The 23499-nt window shown below is 41.7% G+C and overlaps 1 protein-coding gene across 1 annotated transcript; it reads right to left on the reverse strand.

Moving 5' to 3' along the window:
- Positions 1-10962: 10962 nt before the first annotated feature.
- Positions 10963-15325, reverse strand: tob1b (transducer of ERBB2, 1b). The gene is made up of 2 exons (XM_044014665.1): positions 15031-15325; positions 10963-13149 (listed from the first exon to the last, which is right to left on the reverse strand). Exon 2 carries the CDS (start codon positions 12973-12975, stop codon positions 11947-11949), a length of 1029 nt encoding a protein of 342 aa, XP_043870600.1. The 5' UTR covers positions 12976-13149; positions 15031-15325; the 3' UTR covers positions 10963-11946.
- Positions 15326-23499: the final 8174 nt, after the last annotated feature.

Genomic DNA, 23499 nt, shown 5'->3' on the forward strand with positions numbered 1-23499 from the left:
GTTTTAAAAAAAATCCATATAACATTATTATCAGATCAGAACCAAAAGGGCACAAGGGAGATATAACTTTACATTCTTTTGTTTTTGCTTTTAGCTATAGCATTATGTAATATGTGTATATATTTTCCTGTAAGACATACAAATTCAATCATATCGTCAGCAGATTTTAAATTAGAATTACATTTTAGATATCGTTTAATAAATGAATTCGTCAACCCAAAGAGTCTTGGGAATAAGTCCAGTTGTAAAATAAATAAATTCTGTTCTGCAAAAAGGAGCAAATTTGGGCAGATGTCAGGTTTAAATGTATGTAGTCATTTGTTACAAGGGTTAATATCTTTAACTGGACGTCTTTTATTTTGTTTGGACGCTTGCTGAGCAGATTTTCAGTCTACAATCAGTCTACTATTATGTTTTATTGCTTTATTTTGGCCGAGTTAAGCCAGTTTCTTGACCGCTCACTCTCCTGTACCAAAGTGCTGCTGGTCCACTGTGGCCTCACTTTTTTAGGTTTGTAATTCTGAAGAAAGGATTTCAAACACTGACGTCATAACATAACACATGTGACCGTACGCATGCAGGCAGCAGTGGATCACTCCTGTGTACAGAGGTGTAAAAAGCGTTCGATTTTCTTTCTCTGGACTTTGGTGTAGGATGTGAGTGATGGATAAAGAAAGAAAAAACATTGTCTCATGGTAAGAAATATATTGTATAGTCTTTTGTCAAGAGGCCAAAATCCTTGTGTACTTAAGAAAACACTTAAATTCCTCTCTTATGCCTTAATGCTGCATGTGATACCAGAACTATGCACTTGTGTCATATCAGTCACCTGATAGGACGGAAAGTCTGCATAGCAACAACAGCCAAAGAGCTGGACTTCCTCCACGTCAGCTTCTTCCCCTGGTTCTGGTTCTGTACCACAAACGCAATTTTGTGAGAGAAAGTTGGCCCCGGTCTTGGAGTGACCAAAACAAATGCAGTCTTATCTCCACGGTGCAGAGGCAAGAGTGCACACGCACACGCACACGCACACACACACACACACACGCACACGCACACGCACACGCACACGGGCGGAGATTAGAGGGGAGACTGTGCCTGGGCTTCCTATTATTAGAGCAGAGGTTTATGGTCGGAGAGAGAGCTGCAGGGAATCACTGAGATTAAATTACACAGACAGGGAACATCAAATGTGGGACAAACCTCCCAGACCCTGGCGAGAAAGACGGGGGCTTGGATGAGTTGGAAATGGAGAGATAGTGGAGAAAAAGAGCGAGAGAGATATCACACCAAAGGAAATCTCCATCATGCTCCGTTGTCCTTAAACGCACCACCAGGAGAGGCCTGGGTGTAGTGATGCGTGGCCGCCGTAATCATACAAATGTGCCTCGTCACAAGCAGAACGCTGTCAATCCTCCACTGTGACTGGACTGTCCCTGAGTTAGTGTAGGGGGGGATTAAATGATTGGTTCAAGCTAAAAAACCCAGTTCTCTCATATCTCCACCTGGCCAAGCCAAATATTTTAGTGCTGTCTCATGTTCTGAGGTCTGTAAATGATGCTTAAAATAAATAAAAATTCAGCCACTACAATCAACAGTCTCTCCACACACACAGGGCTGGAGCCTCTCAGACTATTAAGCGCTGCTGTCTGTTTAAATCTGAAGCACTCCCTGAAGAAGAAGTAGTGTAGAAACTTAAGCATCCTTATGCATGACATTAACATTTTACTGCAAGATGAAAAACAGGAGCTTAAACGGTGTCTGTTGTATTTCCAGTAACTAGCAGAGGAGCAGATGGTTGCACTTTGTAAACAAACCCGCCGCTGACGATATGAAGATATATCTATTCTACTTACAGAATTAAAACACAGAGGTGATTCGAAAAGAAACATGAAGAAAAATGTGCAATATTTACTCTGCGTTTAACACCATGTGACAGCAGCCACCTGCGTGTGATTCACTGTCCCTGGGTTTGTTTTAACGCCGTGAAAAATGCTTCCAATCATGTTGTGGAGATGACCTCAGCCATCTGCTAGTCTGGAGAAATCATAGTGATATAATCTGAGGTATAGATTATTTATTAGAAGCTACTTTTTCCCTTAGCGACACTTGTTTTCCACCACCAACAAAAAAACATTAGCCTCAAAACATTCACATTCAGCTAACTGCTAAATATTGGTCATTTGTGTAACAGCTGTTCATTTATATTATAATATAAAGTCAAACACTTTCCACAGTTAAAACAACATCAGGTATGCAAATAACCGACGCTAACTGCTAGCTGCATGTTCATATTTAGTGTGATCTATGGAGGGAAGTGTAGCTTCCTCATATTTAGCACATGTGATGAAGATATCAGTTTGGTTGAATTCATTAATTACCCACGTGACAAAACAAGATGAGATGAGATACATGATTGAGATGGAAACAGTTACGCTAAATATTAATCTTCACATTTAGCCATTTAGCTTGAGTTAGCATTCATTTCATATCTAGAAAGATCTGTTTTACTCTTCATAGTACATTTTAGTACATAGTACACACTTTTTTGAGGTAAATAGAAAGAGTTAAATAGAGATAAATCATATTCTTCATGTTTTTGGGGATTTTTCAAATATTTTTAACTCATCTACAGTTCAGTATTGTTTGTTTTGATTCTTAAAAGCTGAGTCATGCTAGAACTGTATTATGGAAAAGTGCCATTAGCCATTTGACAGCACAATTAAATAACAATAATAATAGTAATAATAATAATAATAATAACAATAATTACAGCTGGTTAAGCGAACTGGCTGCTAGCTGTTTGTCTTTGATCTATCAAATATAAGATATTAAGCAAACTGGCGCATTAATCTTGTGAAAAAGCAAAAAAAAAAAAGAGCAAAGTTCCATATAATTCAAAAATGGCCGTTTATTGTTCAAACAGTATTTCAGCAGCAACACGGGGAACTGCTAAGGAGAAAAGTACCCGAGTACAGGTACAGCTAAATGTTTTCAGATGAACGATAAATCATATTGCGATCGCTCTCGTTCAGCTGCAGCACAGTGATATCGCCGCCCATTATCTCCACTATATAAACCACTGTGGAAAGTCCTGACTCTGCCCTTTTTTTGGCACCGATTGTCTGCATGGGAGAAAATACCTGAGGGACCCCGAAGTGTTTTCTCAGCCTCCCACATCATAATAAACAAGGTGAAGGCAAAGACATTTCCAGCACGACTGCACCGTCCCCTTTTTTTCTGCCTCGGCAACTCATTATCTGCATGAAAAGGTGAGGGGAAATGTGTTGTCATGGCTACATGGTTTTGCTATTAATGTAGTCACAAAACACATCTTTGTCTCTTTCCCTTCACACTTGTTTTTCTCGGTAGACGTGCCTGCTTTTCCAGTCTCATACCTCCAGCTTTAAGAGGCCACGCTTGCATGTTACATAACCCTAATGGAGGATCCACCCAGGTTCCTAAAAAGGTTAGACATTCCTCTCCGGGCGCTACGTCACAAAAAAAAAGGTTATGATACCAGGTGCAGAAAGGAATGGATTGTTCCACGCCGCATTAGCATACAAGCAGGTCCTGCTGTGGTTGGCTGGTGGGAGTGAAGGAGGGAGGAGGGGGGAGGAGAGGAGAGAGGATTCTCCTGTGATGACGCAGAAGCCCTGCAACCCTATCTATTTTTAAACCTATTGAAGTGTTCACCACCCTTTCAATACTGTAACCTTCAACCAAAACAAACAGAGGCAGAGAAACTCGCCTCGCCTCTCCAGCTTATAGCGTCTCAGTGAAATATGGACTGTGACTCCATATATTGCTGCGATGTCGTGCTTTCACATTGAATGATCGTCTGGCTCAGAATAAGAACAGGGTCGAGTGGATGATCCCCACTAAAATGACTTGGCAGCGCTTGAAAGCAGCGTCTGACTGAGGTTCTGTGCCCGGCCAAACACAGCACAGCCTGTGTTCATTAAAAAGCCTCAGCTCCGCTTTTATCAGCCAATAACACACAGACTGAATGGAAAGCTTTCTATTTATTCTTTATTTTTTTATTATACCCTCTTTATCTTCCTCTCAGTCAAGTGAAATGTTAAGCGTCCTCAGAGTTGCAGATGTGGCTGTGGCAGTATCTCTGGCCCCGGAGCCTCGCAAATGTCATCGCCAACTCTGTTTGCGCCGGAATCAGTGACCAGTGACAGGTGCCGTCCAGGCGTCCTATCATTCATGACGGCCACAGCGCCGATCACAGTCTTAATATAGATCACCTCGACACACAAGCCACACTATCAAGGCCGCATCCACTTAGAAACAGAAATATATGATCTTTTTATATGATCCACTCTAAACACTGTAGTACACATGCCAGGCCTGTATGTGGCACTGTGACGCTGCTCTGCATTACAACATACACAATCACACAAACACTTTATCCTAATCTTCACAGCAAGCTGCAGTACGATTATCGTGACATTTAGCCATGTAGCTTAAGTTAGCATGCACAGCTAACAGGGCTGCTAGCTGCAGGTTCAGAATATCTAGAATGATCTATTGAGGACAAATTATCTTTTACTCATCAAAGGTACGCACATAACTTACAAGCTACAGTAGCCAGTTAAGCTAAGCTGTAGCAGCATCTAAATGTAGCAGCTGAGGAAAGAAAATATAAGTTATCGTAAAGCGAAATAACACGAGAAGAAGAACTCAAAGACGATGACGACTAGCGACAATGAACGCACCTGCAAGAGAGGGTGGAGATTTTACCAGTTAAAAGTAACATTTCAGAGTTCCCAAAATATTAAAAGCAGATACAATAGAAGACCAATCACACGACAGCAACTCTGTGCACTTAGCGACGTAGACATGGTCAAGGCGCCCAGGTCCAGAAGTTCAAATGAGAAGGGAAAGGCGATTTTTGTTGGTATTTCACAATTTGCTGGGATTTGAACTCTTAAACATCTCTAATGTTTACAGAGAACGGACCAAAAATGAGTAGAAAATATCCAGTTAAAATACCTTGTTAATGCTAGAGGTCAGAAGACCAGACCATGGTTAGAAACAATAAAAACGCTTGAGTCATACGTTCTGCATGGGGTCTTGCGTGGAGCCAAAATGGATGACCTCCAGTTTGATTGCACGAACCAACACACATCACTTTCCAGTCTTGCTTTGGTCAAAAGAGACGACAACGAAGACAAAAACTACAGAAACTTGTGTGCAACACCTTGAACTTTGAAGCAGCAACAAAAGCAAAAGACCACGAGGATGAATGAAGTTTGGAGTTGTAATGTTAATCTAGTGAGTTCTGACATTAATAACAGAATATGGAGGAGGCTTCAAGTAAAACACTGCTCATTTACTCAGAAAGCTCACACTCGGTGCCACTGCTGCCACAAAAAGTCACATGTATCTATTAAAGTGGCCTGTGATGTACAGTTTAGACATTCTAAGACAGGATGGGGGGAAAAAGTAATATCCTCCAAGATTCACCTCTGGCCCACTAATCTACAATAATCCTCATCTGGTATCAACTATTATCCAACGTACCACACGTCCCTCTCAGATCACCTGCCTGAAAAAATACTTGGACGCATTGTGTCCTCGTTGGAAGACTTGTGACACTGTACACACCACTGTGTCAAAACACAGTAGAAATGTCTCATCTGCACTTCAGTGCGACTCATTCTGGCTCGTAAACACGGTGTGTACAATCGTTTTGGACGCTCAGGTCCGAGTGTGTGATGGTGTGAACAAGTGAACACATAACGCAGATAAATCATGTGTTTACCAGTAAAAATGTACTTTTTTAGAGATTTATAGCTAAACAAAAAGTGACCTTATTTTCAAAAACAATCAAAGAGAGATAAATAATAGCTGGAATATCTAAATTTGAAATAGAATCATTACTGAACAGTTAAAGGTACAGTTTGTCGCAGTTAAAAATCCTAGTGTCATAAAAACGAGTATGAAAACATGTGGTTCTGTTTATTTAAATTACAAACGGAAAATGAAGATTGTACTGTAAATCTACAGCCAGCAGCCATTTAGCTTAGCATGAAAGCAGGATCAACTGCCACCTGTTCAATGTAGTACATCATATTTTATAGCTTATTAGCTACCAGCTAACATTATCATATTCAAAACGAGTATGCAAACACCTAGCTATAACGACTTGATAAGATAACTAGCCTCTAGCATGTACTTCATATTTAGTGTAGCTAAATGTTCACAGTTAGCATACACAGTGGTATGAACCTTTCACACTGAATTTTATTTTAGAAACCTGCTGAAATAATAACCTTTTACTTTTTATCATGTTGCTTCATATTCACAATAAGACGATTATGATGCTAACGCTTTCAGAAATGCTTGGTGCCATGCTAATCAAGCATTTATTGAATGATAACGTTATTTGTGTTGTGAGATTCTGAAACTATGTCGTAGCAAAATTTTCTCTGTCATTTTCTTCAACAATGAGCTGCTAGCTTGCTAAGATATTAGCATCTGTAGCTGCTAAGACACTGACATGCAATTCCTGTTAAAGTCAAATTCCAACTCTAAGATGGCCGCCACTCATGTCAGTAGTAAAAACACAGCTACATTTACCATTAAATGCACTTTTGTCCTGGTTGTTTCACATTAAGTCAGTCATGGTATTGTGATATTTGTTGCTCTACAATGTTTGTGTGTGTAAAGTACCGTCGACTGATATCGCTAACACTAGCTAGCCCAGTATTTTCTCCTTCCTGTGTCAACAGAACGTGCCATTACTCACAACTACACTGTGTAAACGATGCCTACGTCAGACACACACAACGTCCTTTGTAGTCCAATCAAATGTTTAACAACATAATGGTAATTGCTGTTAATTAGGAATCGTTATACAGTTAATTATGATTATATTTATTCTTCTCTGCCTGGAAGTCACACAACGTTCAAACAGAAAACACCCTACATGTTGAATGTGTGTGTGTGTGTGTGTGTGTGATACAGCATGATAAGGACGTGTGTGTGTAATATGTGCAGCGCTCCTCAGAATGTAATTCTCTGAAGCAGCGGGCGAACACACAAGATGGAGTCACAGCACGGCAACACCCCAGACCCTGGGAGTCTCCCAGCTGGTGAGACACCAGACCATCTGTGGGCTTGTTTATCCCAGAGAGCTGAGGTGGTCATGTGGAACTGTTTATGTGTGTGTGTGTGTATTAAAAGGGATAGTTCAGGGTTTTTAAAAAAACAAAACAGTCAGCACTGACTCTGTGTGTGTGTGTGTGTGTGTGTGTGTGTGGGCGCCACCTGTGCTGAGAAGCAGCCTGAAAACAAGGCTTACCCAGTATAATCTAGGCCAGCTTAAGTCTACGATGTTTCTCACCTTATCTCACCATCGTACTGCCTTTTTTTGATTTCAAGTTTGCAAATGACTCACTCCCCCACACCAAAGTCCATAGAGAAAAGCAGTGTTTTTATGAGCTGCTGTTATTTGCAATGTTTGTGTTGCTTGGGTAAATTCAAACGAACCATGTGTAACACAGACGTCATAAAAACAACATGTTTGAACAACCACCTGTGTGTGTGTGTGTGTGTGTGTGTGTGTGTGTGTGTGTCCTGCTGTAAAATTGCTGGGTTTCTCTATGGACTTTGGTGTAGGGAGATTGACTAGTTTGAAAAGTGACTTCGATGGGCAAAGACATTCTTAAGATTTTGTAGACTACAGTATATTAAGTGGCGCTTGTCCCTCATACATGCTCTAGCATGACTCAGCACAACTCGACTTGTTTTTTTGGTGTTTTTGAGGTTCCAATTGCGAGTTGAGCCGATACTAAAATGTGACGTCAACAGACTGCCGGCCAGTGATTGGTCAGAGTTGTGTCATCACTGGAAGAGTCACGAGTGCGACATCTGACACAAGAATCAAAATCGCATAATGCCGAACTGTAGGTGAGTTAAAAAGACTTAGAAATCCCCGAAAATGTGCGTTCATCTCCAACATTTAGCAAAGGAAATGTTTTTAGCGACAGGTACTATGAAGTAATGAAAAACGACATGTCTGACACCAAAGCCGGGTAGTACTAGAACTGTCTAATGAAAAGCACCATGAGGCCAAGTCTGGAAGTGTTAGTTAACCTCTCTTAAAAAACCTGAACTGTCCCTTTTATTCTTCAGTGTTTTGGCTTGAACACATTCAATACCTATTTGAAAAGCTGTCGACTGTTTGTCTGGTAGAGGCCAAACCAATTATTTACAGCACTGCACACAATGTAAAAATGTTCTTTACTTTGGAGTCAAACTGCAGCTCAGAGTATGAATTCACAACACGTGACTTTTCATTTTTCTTAGCGACTCGGTATGTTGACAACAAACCAATAAGGGTGTGTTTATCTGACGAGAAACTAGTTATGAAAGCAAAGCCTGGTACATTATTCACTCATTCACTAAGGTACTGACACAGCATCTACCAGGAATGTCTTCAAATACCACTGTGTCTCACAAGGGTGGAATCGCAACTGGCATAAACATTGCTTGGCTCTAATCCTCCGTAAGCTACTCCTCCGAGTTTCGGGGGGGGGGGAATTAATTTGCAATGCTTGGGATTCTGGGGATTTTGTTTTAATTCAAACTTGGGTTGAAATTTCACGAGCACAAGCAAAATTCAGAAAATACCGAAGCACCGCGTCCGTCCAAGCAGCAGCGGAATTGTGAACTAACGTCTCTTACGTAACAACGCGGTGTTTATACACTGATTAAATCAGAGAAGCTGTTTGAATATAAGCTTCAGTCAGGACAAAACTATTTGACTCTCCTTTGTAGCATGACACAGCTATTTTCTTGCTAACTGTGTGTGGACTGTAAGTAGCATTTCATTATTGTTGAGAGATGATTTTGGTTAGCATTTATCTCACTGAAGAATTAGAACTTAAGTATTAACTTCTAAGAATCAGTAATATACTGTTTTTTTTCCTGATTATATCAACACAAAAACCTTGATTTAATGAGAAAAGCTGTTATTGAATATTAGCTGTACTGTTATTTGACTTGCCTTTGTAGCATGATATGAATTTTCTTGCTAACTGTGTGTGGACTGTAAGTAGCATTTCATTGTTGTAGCTAACGTAGCGATGATTTGAACTAGTTAGCGTTTATCTCCTTGAAGAATTAAAAAGTGAAGACTTTTATATAACATATAATTAAATAAATCAGAGAAGCTGTTTGAATATTAGCTGTACAGTCATGACATAACATGCAAGCAGCATTTCTTACTGTAGCTAAAGTATAGATAGATTTGAGCTAGTTAGCGTATAATCTTGAAGAATTAGAAGTAAAGTCTCTTACATAACTTACAGAATTCAATCAGCTTTTATTCTTTTTAAATCAGAGAAGCTGTTTGAGAACGAGCTGTGAAGTCACAGTGAGGTGACGTGAGGAAAAGCTATCATGGAACTCACAAACAGCGGCAAATTAAAACACTGGAGACCAAAAGAGTAACTTACTAAAAGCCACGCATGGGCAAAAATAGACTGAAATGTATTTAAAAAATAAAATAATACCAAATACCCTATAGGCTACTAATAGATGTATATAAATAAACTACTAAAAAACCTTCAGGTCACAAGGTAGGAGCTGCAATTACATACAATAAACAAAATGGATGACAGAAATCTGGGCAAACTATTGTCTTCCACTGCGTCAGATTTTAAAAGCGTATCCAGTTAACTTCAGTCTCTCAGAATCGACGTCCAGCTAGATCAAATCTGGATATGCTTCAAAATCCAACTTGGTTGTTCAGTCTAAACGAGGCCTTACAGTCGCAGCGTAAAGAAACACAACAACACTATAACAATAACAACACTTCAGAGTGAACATAACAAGGACGGAGGATCGTTTAAGAGTAAAAAAACACACAAAGCTACTTCCTCCTTTAGACCGAGAGAGTCGGGACACAGATGTCTCATTTGAGTTTGGTTTGTTCCCAACTCGACTCTTTTGCTTCACATGACATTAAAGCCCATAATGGCGACCACCAGTGATTACCCCACACACACTGACAGTGTCACAGCCCATAAATATGCAAATACTGAGAACTCTTGACACCAAGTACGCCTTAAAATAAACAAAGAAACATGAAGGTTAGCTCTGGCACAATGGCCGTCAGAGATCACTGATAGAGCTCCACCTGTCCCCGCAGGCGTGACGTCACTCCGCCTCTGAAAACCAGAATGGATCCAGGTTTTTACAGCAGTGGTTCTACAACTTCTTATACCAAGTCAAAAATGGAGCTCTTGAAGTTAAACCATGATCACCAACGTTAAAATACAGTGGTGCAGAGTCCAGTGTTCTGTGGTACTGTGGCACTTCCTCTGGTGGTCCAAGTGCCACAGTTTGGGAACCATGGGGTTTACACGTTACTGCAAAGGAGCTCCGGGGCCTTTCACACACACACACACACACACACACACACACAACAGTCAAGTCTCTCCCATTATTAGCTGAAGTTGCCCTCATGACACACAGCGGTGACTCGTCCGTCATGTGACTCTGCTCTGGCAAAAGGTTAAAGGGGTAATTTGGGTTATTTGAAGTGTCAGCACCCGACCGGGGGGGATTTTAGTCGTTTAACTGATAAAATAGATTTTATGAGTGAAAAGTTAAGTGTGAAGTCTCTCAAACCAAAGCCCAGGAGCTGCTGGTCGACCGCTGCCTCATTTTCTAACACAACTTTGAACAATTAATTGTAGACACTGAAGTCAGTGATGTTTACTGATGAGGAAGCAACAGATGAGTTCACTCCCGCGTGGCCTTTTGTAAACGTCGCTGCTTTTCTCTCTGAGCGACCACATTTCAAAAGTGACAGTGTTGTTGTGTTCAAAGAGAGGAAAGAAAAAGTCTCGCGTCCAGAAGATCATGTTCAACTGTCGTTTATTTTATTAAAAAGACCAGGGTGCAAATATGAAATTAAAAAAAATAAAGACAAGCATATCATTTTTAAGCATTTAATACAAACTTAACAATATAAACTATTTCAGTCCCTCTTGACATGTAAGACACTGACTCAAAATACTTTGTTATACCGTATTTTTTTTATCAAGTATTGCACAATGTAGGTACAAAATTAATATTCATACGATTACATTTTTGTCCATAGTATAGCAAAAATCTTTTTTTAAACCTCTTAAACAGAAAATACAATTCATCTTTCAGGAAAAAAAGCAAATATTCCTACACTTGAATTCCACCACTAAAGGAATACTCTGTACACAATCTTTAGAATATTTGATGTATTTCTCGGCTTTTTTTTTTAAAGATGGATTTCTTTAACAATTATCTTTAAAAAAAAAAAAAAATAAAGGAGGAAAAAAAATAAGGAAAAGCTGCTGCAGCCATCACAGATCACTGGAGTAGTAAAAAGATATAAATGCAACACCATGTCATAGAAACAATATATACTCTGATATCTTACAAACTCTGTACTAAATTAAATTATACAATTAGAAAAAGACCAAGTAACCCCACTTAGTAGTGCCAATTCATAAAAATCAGCCTTGTCTTACCACCTGTAAAATACTGTAAGAGGCCAGAACTTGAAGCTTGTGTTTTCTTTCTCTTTTTTGTTTTGTTTACTTTTTAGGAGCTTTTTTTTTTTCCTCGTCATAGTAAAAAAATTTGTGCTTGGTTGGCAAAAAGGAAAAAGGAAAAACAATGATGCATGTTGAATTGAAGTAACCAAGCTTGGATGTGTTTGTACAACAAGCTCTCAGTAGAAACAAACTCATGGGGCTGGGGGACGGGTGGTAAAAACTCCCTTGGGCACATGCGCTTCACTGACTAGACACCAAGTCCTTGAAAAGCCCAGTTTTGTTTTTTGTCTAAATGTGCGTGGTTTGTTTTTCCTTCTCTTTGAGCCACCATCATTCATAAATAACATCTCGGCGGTGAGTTGAGTTGAGTTGAGTTTAGTTTAGTTTAGTTAGCCATGACCGGCTGGAATTGCTGGTTAGAATACTGCATGTTGCTCAGACTGAAGTTGAGGCCATCCATGAGAGACTTGTCGTTGAGGCTTCCATAGGCCGCGAACATGTCAAAGGCATTGTTGTACTGCAGGGGGCCGAGTCCCAGGGAGCCCTCGCCGGGGAACACGGCTCCGGGGCTGGTCTGGCCCGGGAGGCTGGGGAACACAAACTCCTTGGCGTTAGGAGAGAGAGCAGAGGCCTTCTGCTGCTGCTGCTGCTGCTGCTGACCCAGGCCCAGCCCGTACAGTGAGTGCATGGAGGTGGAGATGGCTTTCTGCTTCAGCAGGGTGTTGACATTCAGACCCAGGTTATTGGTGGGGGAAGTGCGGGCCAACTTGCTGCCACCGCTGCTGCCGTTGCCACCATTGTTGCTGCCGTTGTTGCCGCGGCCGCTGCTCTTCATCTTAGTGGAGCCGAATTTGGTGGCAGCAAAGGTGGCAGTGGTGAAGGTTAAGGGTTGGGTGGAGCGAGGCATGAAGGACGGGCTGACGGCGGCCGACTGTCCAAAGGGAGGAGAGGGCGAGCTGGACTCTGAGGAGACTCCGACCGGGTCACTGATTGGCATGAAGACCTGGGCTTCTGGGTTAAAGCTGTTCTTGATCTCCTTGTCCAGCTCTGACCCGTTCTCATTGTTATCGTCCACGTATAGCACCTTGACCGGTCCCTTCTCCCCAATCTGGTAGGAAACCTCAAACGGGTCGATCCACACGCTAAGGTCCTGAGGGAGATTATTTCGGACGTCCTCGATGTCCAGCCCACTCTCTTTGGCTGCCTGCTCCACCACGGGGTCAACCTTCTCCCCTACGTGGATGCACCTGAACCCCGAACCTTTGTATGGCTTATCCGGATACCAGTGGCCTTCATATTTCTTCTTCAGCTGCCTCTCCAGCTCTTCGCCAAAGATATTCACACGTCGTCGAGGGAGTTTGTTGTATAAATAGGAAATAATAAAGTTGAGTGCTACTTGGATTTCAAGCTGCATAGCTGCTTCTGTGGCGCTGGCGATTCTTTTTCCGTCACAGAGTTGCTTTTAATTCTTCTGAGCGCTGCAAAAACCTCCGGGGCAGCGGTGATCGGCGGGATGAAAACACTCTGATCGAGTACTTGGTGACAAAGTGAATGTCCTTTTTCCTGCAGCAAGATTGGATTCAGGATCCTGAAGCAACAACAAAAAAGAAAGAAAAAGCATTAAAACCCTGATGCCACAAATTAATAAGCAAGTATTGACCAAGTGCACAGTTTTTCAATCCGCTCGACGCAGCAGTGCTATATCTCAGCTGGACTATATCAACGGGCTATAAATAAACACAGGCCACTGACTCAGAGACAGTGTCAGCAGTGTGTGTGTGTGTGTGTGTGTGTGTGTGTGTGTGTGTGTGTGTGTGTGTGTTGCACAGCGGTGTAGTGTGACAGATAAACCCAACCACGGTTGACCTCTACGGAGGGCAGTGGATCTGATAGCAGGCGTCAATAATCACAAGGACTTCTGATTTACTCAATCTGGCACACGGACATGTTAAGGCGCAACACCCATGTACCACCTCCCAACACAGGAAGTGCCATGGTGGACATTTTGACCGTTTAATTCAGCAACTTAAATACTGCTATGTTGAATATGTACTAAATCTATTGCAACTACAGGACCATATGCCACATTTGCCACCAGATCAACCAACACTTTAGGTTTTATATTCTGTTTAGCAACATTTTAGTGCATAATCGTTAAAACTCATAATAATAACTACAAATCAGTTACATTTTCCTCAAGTTTAGCACATTTTAATTTACTTTTAGTTTCTAAAGGTTTATGAAATACATGTTTTGGGAGTTAGCAAAATCCGAAAAAAAGTAAGGATTTTTATAATCAAACCAAACTATTCATGACTTATCTGTATTTACAGTAGCAGATAAATGCTAGGTTTCCATTGGTATATAACTATTGTGACATCGTAGTGTATAATATTCATATAAATATAGTTTTGTTTGGTCAAGAACATTGCAGCTGGTGTTAGCAGCAGAAAAACACCATACATACGCACCAAATGTGATTATTATTATTATTGTTATTATTATCATCACAAGCCACATAAATTGTCACAATATCCCAAAATCTTTAAGCCAAACAGCCTGTAAAACCAGTGGAAATGCATATTACAGTTTTCTTTAACTTAGTCTTAAAAAATTTGAGAAACCCTTTAACTATCCATGATCATTTTCTTTTTGTTTATTTTTTCCTAACTGTGGGTTGAAATTTGCTACAAATTTTAATGGAACTCTAGCTAAGAGGAGCTAATTGTTTGCTGTGCATCATAATGGAAACCTGGCAGCTCCTGATCTTCCTCATTTTCAACCAATTTTGTAGACAAATTTGATTCAAATGTGTGATGTTTTACTGGAAACCTCAACTACTGATGTGTATTTTCTATTACCAATTAAAAAAACAATTATTATTATTATCATTATTATTATTATCATCATCACCAAATGTGGCTTGGCTCAGAGCAGCACGGAGCAGAGTTGCTGTTACATAACCGTCATTCAAAGTCTAACCACGGCCACAAAAGACGATTCTACAACCGTGACAGGAGGGGAGAAAAAAGCCACTGACGCGACGTTAACGGTGCCATCTTCTCAATATGAATTATATCTCACGGATTAGCATGTAGCTTAGCCAAACTAACGAAGGGTGTGAACGGAGCTAGCTAATCTGGACGCCACACACACTGTTAATGTTTAAGCCCGACCAGCTGCTTATCAGTGTCGGTTTCCCGTGACATCGTCAAAATAAAGACACACGGTTCCAGCGAGAGTAATTCAGTATGGAAAATAATTGCGTTAATCTGATCTGGACTAGCAGATTGACGCTGATTGATAGCCAGCTACGTATCGTTTTAGTGGCAAAAAATAGCATGCAAATCTCGACTGAAACCGGGCTAAACCGCCGAGTGTCACCGGGGGACATAAGACATTAAAGCTCGACGATTTTTACCGTTTAATACACTGACGTGAAAGCGACGTCATGCTCGTGTTTACTTACATGGAAATTCACAGCAGGTTCTTCTTCTTCTTCTTCTTCTTCTTCTTCTTGCGCCGACCACAGTCCGCTCCAGCAAGCTGCTACTTCAGCTTCTCTAAAGGGAAATACAAAATAATTGGTGTTTCTCTGAAACGCTCCAGGCGCTTTTTTCCGCTCCTTCTTCTTTCTTTATTTCCTTCCTTCCTTCCTTGCTTGCTTCCTTCTGTGGGGGTTCAATCGTCGGATTCAGGTCCACTTGGTGTCAAAGTGAACTCCCACAGCCTGGGAGTTTTTACAACTCTGCCCTTTAAAACTTGGGCTGCCGAGGTTTTATAGTGCTCCTCCGCCACGGACACGGAGGAGATGGTGATGCGGCTCGCAGAGGTCAACACCCAATAGTGCGTTCCCATTGGCTGCGCGGCGGTTACGTCACGAACGACTCCTCAGAGCGCTGCTGTAATTGGACGCCGCCGCTGTCAATCAAATAGCGGCTTCTATTTACGGTAGTGGTTCGTCTATCATGTGCCCAGGACTATTTTGTTCGAGCAGGTTTTAGCTAAAATGTTTCTTCCCCCGAAAAAACGTTTTCGGGGGAAGAAAATCACCCGTGTGTAAAAAAACAAAACGTTCACGACTTCACGTCTTCAAGGTGACAGCCTGACATGTTTGTATTACGCGAAGGGAAACCCTTTTAAAACGTCCCTTTGTGCTTAAGAGGCTGCGCATGTTCATGCCACACAATGAGTGTGTTGTGATGAAATCAGACCACTGTGAGTAAATACTCGGAAAAAAAATAAAAATAAAGCCCACATTGAGAACTCCTCTCTTCCCAGGAAGGGGTTAAACTAAGCTAGATATAGTCCCTCCCGCGGCGGAGGGACACACCTGTCACTGGTTGTATTGCCTGCTCCTCATGACTGACATTTTCATGTTCCCTGTGGCAGCTGTAGGTAAACACAACACACTTCACTTCTCTGTTTATGAATCAACACACTTTCTGATATTAAAGCTCCAGTGTGCAACATTTACAAGGGTTAGCTGGCATATGTATACATATATATGTATATATGTGTATATACATATATACACATATATGTATATATGTGTATATTTCTATATACATACATATATACACAGATGTACATATATGTATATTTATATATACATATATATATACACATATATATGTGTATATATATATATGTATACGTATACATTTTAGGCAAGGGTCTTGCTTTACAGAGGCCGCCATCTTGCGCCTCCATGACTGTGCATGCGTTTCGTAATTTGAAGCGGGAGCTTACTACGTAAACAATGGTGAACAGCCTCGCCCACATACACCTGATGTAGTGGGAGAGTTGAGAGAGTAAGTATGTTTTACATCCTTTCTTGTCTGCACAGGCTGCCGTAGTTTCCTGACGTGTTTGCTAAAGGGAGGGGTTGCTGCAATCTGCAGTCTCACCAGTAGATGTCTTACTAATTCTTACACACTGAACCTTCAAAATGAAATGAAATGATTTTGTTTTTCGTAGCCTTTTTATACGTACTTTAGGCAAGGGTCTCGCTTTACCCACCATCTTGTGTCGCTATGTTTCCATGGCAGCCTGAAACTAAAAGTTTTGGTAGTCAGACGCTGCTTAATCCTTCCACACCTTTAAACCAAACAATGAAACCTCATCATTTCCATCCATAAAAACGTTTACACTCGTCTCCTACTGTGTACCTGCGATAACAATGTCACAGTAAGTCTCGTGGACGGTGAAATTGAGTTACTCAATGACCTTTGGCCACACTCTGGTGCCCGTGTTGTTCTTGTTCTCAGCAGCTTTACAGCACAGAGCTTAAAGCTCTTCCCTGGTCAGGCCTTAACTGTTTGACGCCACTGCCTCTTCTTACCTAACATGGGCTCCTGCACAGCATGTTTGCACAATAAATACAATGCATCATGAATTATAGAGCTGGGAGGGAGGGAGGGAGGGAGGGAGGGAGATGGCAGGAGAAATGGGGAATAGCTGAGACAGTAAAGTATTTCAAAAACTCACTCAAAAATGCTGTATGTCATGTCTGCAAATGTTAAATCTGACAGCTGATATACAAAGAGTGCTTCCAGCTACTCACACAGTCTCTCTGGTGGGAACAGCAGGGGGAGTCCATATAATTTCAGAGGCGAATATGAATAGTGTGGATCAATAACAATTCATTTAGACAGGCAGTTGTCCAAATCACGCTCCTCACTGAATCATGAAAGCACAAAAAACATGGACATATTCCTTTTTTTACCTCTTTCTTCCACCGTCCCTGGCTTCATTGTACATTATTCATAGGGCAAACGTCACAGTGACATTGGGCAGAAGCTGCTTTAACCTCTGTGAGAGACATTGCTTTAAAAGGATGTATGGAGCACAAAGAGAATCACAGAGGGAAGGTTTTCATCAGACCTTTAAAGCCATCTGTCTCCTTCTCACAAGAAACTGAAATGCATTCTTGAATTATGTTTAGTAATATTTTTGTGATGTAATTCACAAGCATTGGAGACGGGGGATAGTTGTCCAAATGCCAAGCAGCAGATAAACAAGCAATAAGGACCAGGTCCAGATTAAACGCTGCTCCTGTCATGGTGTTATTTTAGAGCGTGATCTAATTGACTCAACAGTCGCAAGTTAGAACTGGGAATGATGTCACGCCCAAGTTTAGAACCTTTCAGTTTAAACACAGAACTTTAAAAATCAGATTATGGTGGTTAGTATTATTCAAAGCTAGTTAACTAGCTGGTTAGCAAGCTAGCACTGTATTATAGTGCTAGCTTGCTAACCTTGCAATAATTGTATTTTATCTATTTTATAGTGACTTGAAGCTCAGAGCAGCCATTTTTAATTGTAATTAAATTGATTAAACTTTAATATTAATAAAAACTAAACTAACTAACTATAATACCAGCTCACTAGTTTAGCATTAAAGTTAACCTGACAGCTGAAAAGCTTAAGTTGTTCAGAATAAATCATTCTGAAATTATAGCCAAGCAAGTAGACAACTTATTACAATTTCAGGAAGTGTTTGGATTGAAACTTAGTATTATTAAGTATTATTAGTATTTAGCATTATTAAAGGCTAGCAAACTAGCTACAATGCTATAGCTATGAAGCCAACCTGACAGCTATAAAGCTAACCTAGCTATGAATTTTCAGAAAACAAATATTCCGCTTCTGAAAATGATAGCTAGGTTAGCAAGCTAGCACTATAGCCAGCCGTATGTTCAGCTAGCATTTTTTGGCTTGGTAGCTATAGTTTGCTAACATGCAAGCAAATTATAGTCCATTGGATATTAGACATTAGCATAATACCATAGCAATGTGTCTATAGCTTTGATTTCCATTAATGCTTGAAGCTAGGTTTGATTATTAAAAGCTAGTTAGCAAGCTAGCACCACAGCCAGCTTTAGAAACACTAGCAAATTTAGCTTTGTAGCTACTGTGTATTTTGCTACGATAACCATGTCTACAGCTTTCTTTTCCATTGTGAATAACAAACATGCGGCATGAGGAAGTAAACAAGTTGACAACTTTACAGCTCCAGGAAGTGTTACGATTAAATCCTCCTACTCTTCAGTGGGAAATAGACTTAAAATGTAATTCAGAATGCAGTCTAATTGTGTGCAAAGCAGTCCTAGGAGACAATAAGGTTTGTTGGCTTCCCCGTGGATTTCTGGAACCAAAGGCTGGTGCATACATTAACCCTCATATGAACACATATGGAGGGTTAATTGTGGTCTATAACAATGCCACGGTTGATTGATGCTCAGCTCAGATGTTGGTGTCCATAAATAAAGTGTTGTAAAATGTCGTCAGATCGTAGCTGGAGGGCTACAGGACGCCGCAGGCACAATAGAGAGTCCTTCCAACGTCCAGATTGAGACTCAGCAGGGGTGGGAGATGAGTTCCACTCACCCCCACCACCACAACCACCGAGAAGCCTGTGTGATGGATGACCTGCGTACAAACTAAACACACTGTGGTGGCCTTGGAGACACACCAAGGCCACCAGAGCAGGGCTTTCTTCCCCCTCCTCACACTCGCGGCACAGGAAACGTGTGACTATGAGCAAATGTTTGTGCCGGGCTTCATCGCTGTTCAGACGGATAGAAGATTTCCCAGTACTGTTAGAAATACCACAAACAGGTCCAGATTCCTTCTGCTCATTCTCCCATTGTGTATACTTGGTCAGTGAGTATTAGTTTTGGCCGTCGATAGGTGGAACAATCGTCCCACCTCGCGCTTAACAATGACCTATTTGTTATTCTCCAGCAGAGACTGGAGGTGGTGCGTGGTGTGAGTTTCCCCCCGTTGTTGTGGGTCCGTCTGCCTGAGACCCGGAGGTAAACACAGCTAATGAAATGGGATGTTTTAGCATGACTCATGCAAATTTCTTTAGTTAAGTCAGTCCACTTAGACATTTCTCCCCCTCCGTCTTCACAGAGCTGTGAAATCCTCACCTCGTCTCGAGCTGCACACTTCCCAGATGTGGTCAGATGTGGATTTCTAATCTAATGTGTGTGTGTGTGTGTAGCATCACATGCCACGGAGGAGAAATGAAAACACAAGAGAAGATAATAAGAATATGTGCTGCTCCTTGTTTGCGTACGGCCAAGAGAAGAATGAAAGAAGCCATTTTGTACGGAGGGAATCTGGGATTTGGAACAGTGAAGTAATAGAACCGACACAAGAAAAGCTGCTGTGTAATGAAAGCCTTCGCAGAAAGACCTCAGATTTATTAAATCTTGCTCCATCCAGTGGACTTCAAAGCTCAAACACTGTTTGGAAACACGACTTTATGCTTTCATGTCTCACCACGGGGCCTTTCTTAATATCTTGAACTGGAAATGTTCATCTGAACTTCAGAAGACGAGCAGGTCAACTTCAGAATACAGGTCAAAATAAACAAACTGCCATTGTCTTGTAGTTCCCCTTTAAAGACCACAGTCACTCGTCTTCATTTCTTTCTCTCTTGATATTATCTGACCTCTAACCCACAGCAGGACCATAAATCTTTATGTACAACCAAGTAACAACAACCATCAATATTTGTGTATTAACAGAGGATCACATGACCATGTGTATGTAAAGTAGCGGTTAATCCCACACACAATCATCACATTCTCCTTTAGTGTCTTTGGTTCACTCTCACCAATGTTTACATTCCATTATTAGCCAGATTAAGACTATAGTCAGACTAAGACTGAACTGTCTGAGGGTTTATTGGCAGAAATTGAATATACAACCCTTAAATGTACATTAAGCATACATTGTTTGAGTCAGTACTTCATTTAAGGGCCTCGCTTTATAGCGGCTGCTATCTTGTTTCTACAGAAGCCCGAATGGACAAATCAGCCAGAGTTGATTTGTGTCACATTTCGCAGCATGAAAAACATCCTTTCTGGTCTGTGAAGGCCACCGTATTTGTCCCTACACTGGACCTTTAACCAGAATAAACCCACACTAAAAATAAGACATAATCAGATTAGGCCCTTGTGTGATGGAGTATAGTGGCACATATGTAGACATGCTAATCAGATTATAGATTATTACGAGCTCTGTAATGTGTAAACAACATGACTTATTCATAAGACAGTCAGTTATCACATCATTTAATCACTGTTGACAGCGAACATTAGCTTCTGCAAGCTAACTACTGAGTAGCATCCTGCATGAGTTTCTATTTTTAAAGCTTATGAATTCATGTGTTGTATGTTATTATACAGGACAAATTAGTTTGTCTGTCTTAGGAGACGTCACTTCAAACAGCATTACATTAAGTGTGAAATGTTTAAGTTAGAAACCCAAAAGATTGCACGTATGTTTCCAGTTCACACATGAGGTGTATGAAGCTCATTCCATTATACACATGCACAACGTGAGCAGTGTCCAGTTGTCGAAGGTTGTATAACATCGAGGAAAAGATGTCGTAGACTTAAGTGGGCGTTTCATCTCATAAGTCTTCTGTTTGGTGGCTGGTTCTGAAGTTTAAACGTAAATACTGCCGACAGGATATAATCCAACTGATGTGAAGGCGCCATCAAAAGTGGACAAAATGATGTCACAGACATTCTGATTAGAAACACTGACGAGTGTAAGACGGCGTAAATTGCAATTGATGTAAAGGTCCTGTCTACTTGTCAGGCTTCAGCTACGTTCCACTGACGGGAAGAGAACGTGTCGGACATGTTGTGTCCTGAAACCCTCGGTCGGCCTTTGAGTCTTTTTTAATTCTGAGTTATGTCAGCACAACAAACGTCTGATACTGAAGCTGTTGATATAAGGTTCACCATGTGTGTGTGTGTGTGTATATATCATTTACCAGCTGATTTAATGTGATCCTGCGCGGAACAGAAGTTTTACTGCTCTGTTATTGAGTCTGACTCTTAAGCGTGGCAGAGGAGGAGGTGCTCAATTAGTATTCATAGCGGCTCCATCGTGATACCAATCTAAGATTACGCTGCTCACTGGAATTTATAGCTTCATGCGCACATGCACAAGCACCTGCTGCACTCTTTCTTCAACTTCAAAGGGACTGCCGGGCGTTTAAACACTCAAAATGTTGTGATGAATCGGCGGCGAGGTGGTCGTCAATCTGCTGCATGTGTAAAAATCCTTAGGGAATCGGGTCTGAACTGGAGCGACGGGGTTCTCGGGTCTCGGGTTCTACGTGCTGCTTCCTCAGGGGTTGTTTACAAATCCTGTGGCAGGCAGAGCAAAGCTCTTTTTTCACACCAGTGCCAGGAATGTCCTTAATATAAGCGGTGGTAATACAGTGGTAATACAGTATTTGCCCCCGGGCACACGCTCATACCTGCATGCATGGACGGCCACAGGCATTTCTCTCTCTCTGGTTCTGAGTCGAGGTTTTTTACTCGCCTCGCAGCTAAAGTGGTGCTTGTGTGCAGTAATGAGCACGCAGACCGCAGCGGTTTCATATCTCAGCCGGGGGTTCAGTGTCGCGACCCCCACAAAGACTCATTTTCGAGGCAGTCGGAGGCTTCAAGGAGGAAGGTTACACAATAGCAGATCAGCTGTGCTCCTCCTATTTAAATAGCATTCTGTTGTAGAGTTTGGCTTCATGTGTGAGGACCGTGTTCGACACGCCGGGTGCTGCGTCGCGCATGAATCAGCCGACAGAAGGGAACAGAACAGGGTTGAATTAAGCCTAATAGCAAGGCACGGCGAGCGCGGGACAGCTCCGTGTTTTCCGCCGTCGCCTCTACGCGGCAACGCTGTGCTCTCGCGGCGAGATTGACTTTTTTTGAGGAATTCAATTATGCTGTGAAATGAACAGCCAGTGCTTGTGGAGGGGATGAGACTTAGAGTGAAAGCCATCCATAGCAGAGGGAATGTGTCACATTTCCATGAATACTGAATGGAGTGTGCTACAGGAGGCAGGCTGTCCCTGTCATTGTGATTTGTGTCCACACCACCCCCAAACTCTGTGCTGAGACTTGGACTGTAACCTTCTCCCTCACACCTGCTGCACTTCCCTCAAAAACAGATTTCTGGCTCGGCCTCGTCGTCTCCCGGAGAAAAGACTTTGCTGTTTTACATTTTCTGCAAAAGCCTGGGAGAAAAAAAAAACATATTTGAATTTAAATGTGCTTCATGCGTGACACGCCAGTATGTGCAAAGAGATCAGTTCTCAAAGTATCCGAGGCAAGATTTTCACCCAGACAAGGAGGCGGCGGGCGTGCGTCCAATTCAGCAGCTTAGTTCAATACCAGGTCCAACACAAACGCCGCGTTCAGTGAGTTTTTAATCGTACATTTTAGTCGAGCTACCAAAACAACTACAGCTTTTACTCTTGCATGTTGATGGTGTGTTATGATCACAGGCGTGATGTCCACGGTTTGAGTCCAGCTCAACCAAATGTTTAAATCACACTATCTAGTGTGTTCCAACACTCCAGCACTTTTCCTACAACCTTTCCAGGTGCCCTTTGTGCCTAAACCTCAACTAGAGTAACAACAATAAAATGGTCCTGTCCTAATAATTGATGGCAGGCTGCACACTGAGAGGTTTGACGTTGCTAATCACAGGTCACACTTCTTTATCACAAGTCCAAACAGTCCAAAGTCCTTCAACCTTCTCCATTTTTCTTATTCTTCATCCGATAACTCCGCTTAGGGCCGTACACTGAGAGGTGCAATGCCGCCCCCTACAGCTCGAAGATGGTCCGCACTAGTGTGAACCCCCATAGACAACCAAACACACGCCAACCCCCCATACAGCCAACCCAAAAGAGAATGGCAATAACCACCCATGAACCGGCCAAGCTCGATCTCTAACAAGAAAATGGTTATCGTCAGCCTATTTCAGCCCCTGATATCCACACCTGCAGACATGGGAATGAGTCAGGTTCTGAAAACGTGGTCTACGGTCTATGGTCTACGGTCTACAGAAAACTACACTACTTCAACCCTCTTCACCGTGTCTGTGATCCACCGCCAGC

Source organism: Solea senegalensis, linkage group LG18, assembly GCF_019176455.1.
Source record: "Solea senegalensis isolate Sse05_10M linkage group LG18, IFAPA_SoseM_1, whole genome shotgun sequence".
Taxonomy (NCBI): Eukaryota; Metazoa; Chordata; class Actinopteri; order Pleuronectiformes; family Soleidae; genus Solea; species Solea senegalensis.

What these genes read in the sequence shown, in the direction of transcription:
- tob1b (XM_044014665.1), bottom strand. Translation starts at nt 12,975, where the DNA reads ATGCAGCTTGAAATCCAAGTAGCACTCAACTTTATTATTTCCTATTTA.